This window comes from Primulina tabacum, chromosome 18, assembly GCF_025594145.1.
Source record: "Primulina tabacum isolate GXHZ01 chromosome 18, ASM2559414v2, whole genome shotgun sequence".
NCBI classification, from domain to species: Eukaryota; Viridiplantae; Streptophyta; class Magnoliopsida; order Lamiales; family Gesneriaceae; genus Primulina; species Primulina tabacum.
In genome coordinates this window covers 21832168-21835573 of record NC_134567.1, presented here as the reverse complement: position 1 = coordinate 21835573, position 3406 = coordinate 21832168, and the positions used below count along the sequence as shown (strand labels likewise).

The 3406-nt window shown below is 36.1% G+C and overlaps 1 protein-coding gene across 1 annotated transcript; it reads right to left on the bottom strand.

Moving 5' to 3' along the window:
• Window positions 1-147: 147 nt before the first annotated feature.
• Window positions 148-2820, bottom strand: LOC142533414 (uncharacterized). Its single transcript, XM_075640165.1, has 6 exons — window positions 2367-2820; window positions 1798-1915; window positions 1407-1720; window positions 1181-1312; window positions 974-1072; window positions 148-853 (listed from the first exon to the last, which is right to left on the bottom strand). Exons 1-6 carry the CDS (start codon window positions 2765-2767, stop codon window positions 352-354), a joined length of 1566 nt encoding a protein of 521 aa, XP_075496280.1. The 5' UTR covers window positions 2768-2820; the 3' UTR covers window positions 148-351.
• Between the last annotated feature and the right edge of the window lie 586 nt (window positions 2821-3406).

Sequence of the window (3406 nt, the reverse complement as noted above, 5' to 3'; positions counted from 1 at the left end):
TATAATAATAATAATAATAATTAAATGATTATTAAGAACTAATCCATTATTCTCATTAATTGTGTGCGCATCAAGCGACAATTCTTTGGATTAAATAATAAATATATATATAAATATAACGATAATAAATTTAAAAATATGATTAAATAAAACAACTTGTGACTCCAATTAATGCACATCATAAAATAAAACAATTAATACATTATCATTCGTTATCATTATCATACAACATATTAATCAAAACAGAACTTTGGAATTATAAAAATTATTTCAAATTCGGAGCATAACTTTGTCAATATGCTCGCCTTGACAATATAAAACATTTCATGCACCCCAAAGCAAAAGTGACTATCAAGGCAAGTTGACAGACGTTCTTCTCCCAGCGCCAAACCAAGCAGCCATTTCATCCTCATTATCATCACCACCAGATTCAAGATATTCACTTCTTCCATGAAAGATGTAAGAAATAAATCTGTCAGTATCGTCTCCTGCAGCTCGAAATGTATCTCCTATCTTATCACCCACTTTCATTCTCCATAATTCTTGCTTTCGGATATCCCGGGACATTTCACTCTTACCTCCAACTACAGGGAAGTCCATAAAACCCGGCACCTCATTCCATGAGCTTAAGCTACTCTGATCTTGACCGTCGTTCTTGACAAATTCATAGGATTTATTATGACACTTGTTGTCCTTAGTTTGGTTTTTTTGTCCAAACCAAGGATGTGTTTGATGATTCTTTACCGTATTGCTAAAATGTTCAGCTGCGGTAACGGTAGCATTAGACGTGATTGGTCTCTTATGATCGCATTTCAGGCATATCATATTTCTCCGGAAATTGATATAATTACATCTGCAAATACTCATTATTTGGAAGTGCATCGAAAACAGATAAAACCTTCGATCAAAAATATTGCTGATAAATTCGCTTATGTTGATTTTGAAGAGACAAAAAGGAACATAAAACTCTTACGATTCACATTCCCACTCCCCGGGATTGAGTTGCCGCTTTGAAGGCTTCTCCTTACACATCAAACACCTAGTATTTCTTGCGAAGTTCAAGAACTTGCATCTGCAGAAAGTTAACCTTCTGAGAACAAATAAAAACGAAGACAAACTACCAGTTCAAATCTAGACGATAGTGAAAAACACAAGTAAACTAGATTCCGAAAATCATTACTTATCACATAGCCAGTCTCCCTTCTTTAATGGAAGATACTCCATCTCCTCCGCTATTTTTGCCAGTCTTTCTCGTGACAAGCTGTCGCATCGCAAGCACTTGAAATTTTGGGTGAGATTAACGGACTCACACCTATAAAATAGCAGATTTTTTTTTTTTCAATTTTACAAACTGTAAGAAAACTATGGGATTTCTAAATAGATGCCCAGAAGAGGGATGACATTACTTTGGGCAAATCCAACTGTCTTGCTTTGTAGGAGATTGAACTTGATTCCTTTCTATGCCATCTCCATTTTTTATCATTGGTTTAAAATCACGTTCCTCGATACTTATTACCTCCACCATCTCTTTCAGCAAGATCCTGACTGATTCTTCAATCTTTTTATTTAAGCATGGATTGTTCTCCACTGAATTGACTAGGGGAGCAAGACTGTACGTCAACAAGAGGCGCATTACATCGACGGTCCTAACACCTTCATCTTCATTAGCCTTTACATATGCCCTCTCACAATCTCCCCTTAAAATGCAGGAGCTGCAGACCTACTAAAAACGAATGCCATAAAAAATACTACAGATCAAAATACTAATTCTGAGTCAAATGCACAATTAAGACATACATTTTCTTCGTTGCTTCCTACATAAGCTCGTAAGCGCTTTCCTGAGTTGACTACTTTTCTATCTGTGCTTGGACATCCAGTCCCAGCAATCTCTAGAATACTTTCCCGGGACAAGTATCTGAGAAAACAAGCATTTGTCATTGTAAACAGCATAGAAAAATATTTCAATGGGGTGATAAAATTTTGTTGAGAGATTGTATAATACTTAAAATGGATTTGTAGTGTAACATGGAACTAAACTAGCTTTGGCGACAAAATCTATGGGCCCGATAATAAATTATGCCTCGTAAGAAACATGTAGATACTTTAAGAAAACAAATTCAAACAGTCCCATGAGCAGGATACAAAAGGTGGTTTCCAGTGGCAAATTCGCAGCCATTATTTTCAAGATTTCAGTTACCTTCTCTTTAGGGAAGAACCAAATATCTGAGTAAATAATTAATAATAACAGCTCACACGAGGTCAAATATTTTTCACATTGTCCAAATATCAAACATTCAATCTTCTTGCAGTTACTCTGTTACACAAACAAGATTTTTTTACTCGGACTCGTGGGGAAGAATCAGCACCTTATAAGTTGATGCTGATCACGGGCGAAATTCAAGCAAGCACTCCTGATCGAATTCGCCTCCTTGCTTCCCAGCTCTCCATTTCTGGCAAAAGGGTTTCCAATCGCATCAAAATACCCCTTTTTCAACAACTCGTGCATTAAACTAACCCATTCACGCCACGGGTGTGAAATCTGGACATTGTTTAGAACCTCACTCTTTTCCGGCAAAAAAGAAGCAGAACCGAACGATGTGTCTGAATACCGCAGTTCTCGAGCTTCATCTTGGATGAACTGGTTTGCAGGGCTGGTGATCGGCGGTTTCCCGGAGACGTGCTTGTGGAGATGGGAAACCGGTGAATGAAATCTAGGGTTTTGGAATTGGGCCTCGAATGATTTGACGTAGAAACGAGCTTTGAACATTACTGAGAATACCGAGCTACGGTGTTTTGCGATCGTCTGTTATAAAAATAAACAAGCACACGAACGATCATCATTAATAAATCGAGTTTATTTATAAACACATTTTTTAAATTTTAAATTATTATTTAGATAAAAAAAATAATATAATTATACTGAATATTTGATTTGTACAAATTTTTAAAGTAGATTTGATATTACAGTCATGAATAAATGATATATCGTAAAAACTAATTTGTTTCACAAAATCAGAAGTTAAAGTTTATATCGTTTAAACATGGTGTTATGTCTAAAAAATAACTCAGAGGCCCATAATCAGAAGCCCAAACATTTTGGCCCAAGAAGAGTTGCAGTTCGGTCCAAGAAAGCACGATGACAGAAGTTGAGCCATGACCCAACGTGAGTGGTCGTGGAATGTGGTTGAAACTTCCACGTGGAGCGTGACAAAAGCAGCACGAGGGATCAGAAAGAAGGCACGACAAAAATCCAACAAATTTACAGCAAAAACTATGCAGAATTCTATCATTAATTGTTCGCTCATTTCCCATTTTTCAAGCAGTATATTTTCTCATTTCTTCAACTTTATTGTAGAATGTTGATCAAAATTCATAACAGTATATTTAAGTTTGATGTTGTCCATGA

Excerpts from the sequence above, each read along its gene's own strand:
- LOC142533414 (XM_075640165.1), bottom strand. The coding sequence starts at position 2,767 with ATGTTCAAAGCTCGTTTCTACGTCAAATCATTCGAGGCCCAATTCCAA. Across the intron at positions 1,313-1,406 it reads GACAGTTGGATTTGCCCAAA|GTGTGAGTCCGTTAATCTCA; the intron begins GTAATGTCATCC and ends GCTATTTTATAG. Across the intron at positions 854-973 it reads GGGGAGTGGGAATGTGAATC|ATGTAATTATATCAATTTCC; the intron begins GTAAGAGTTTTA and ends GAGTATTTGCAG.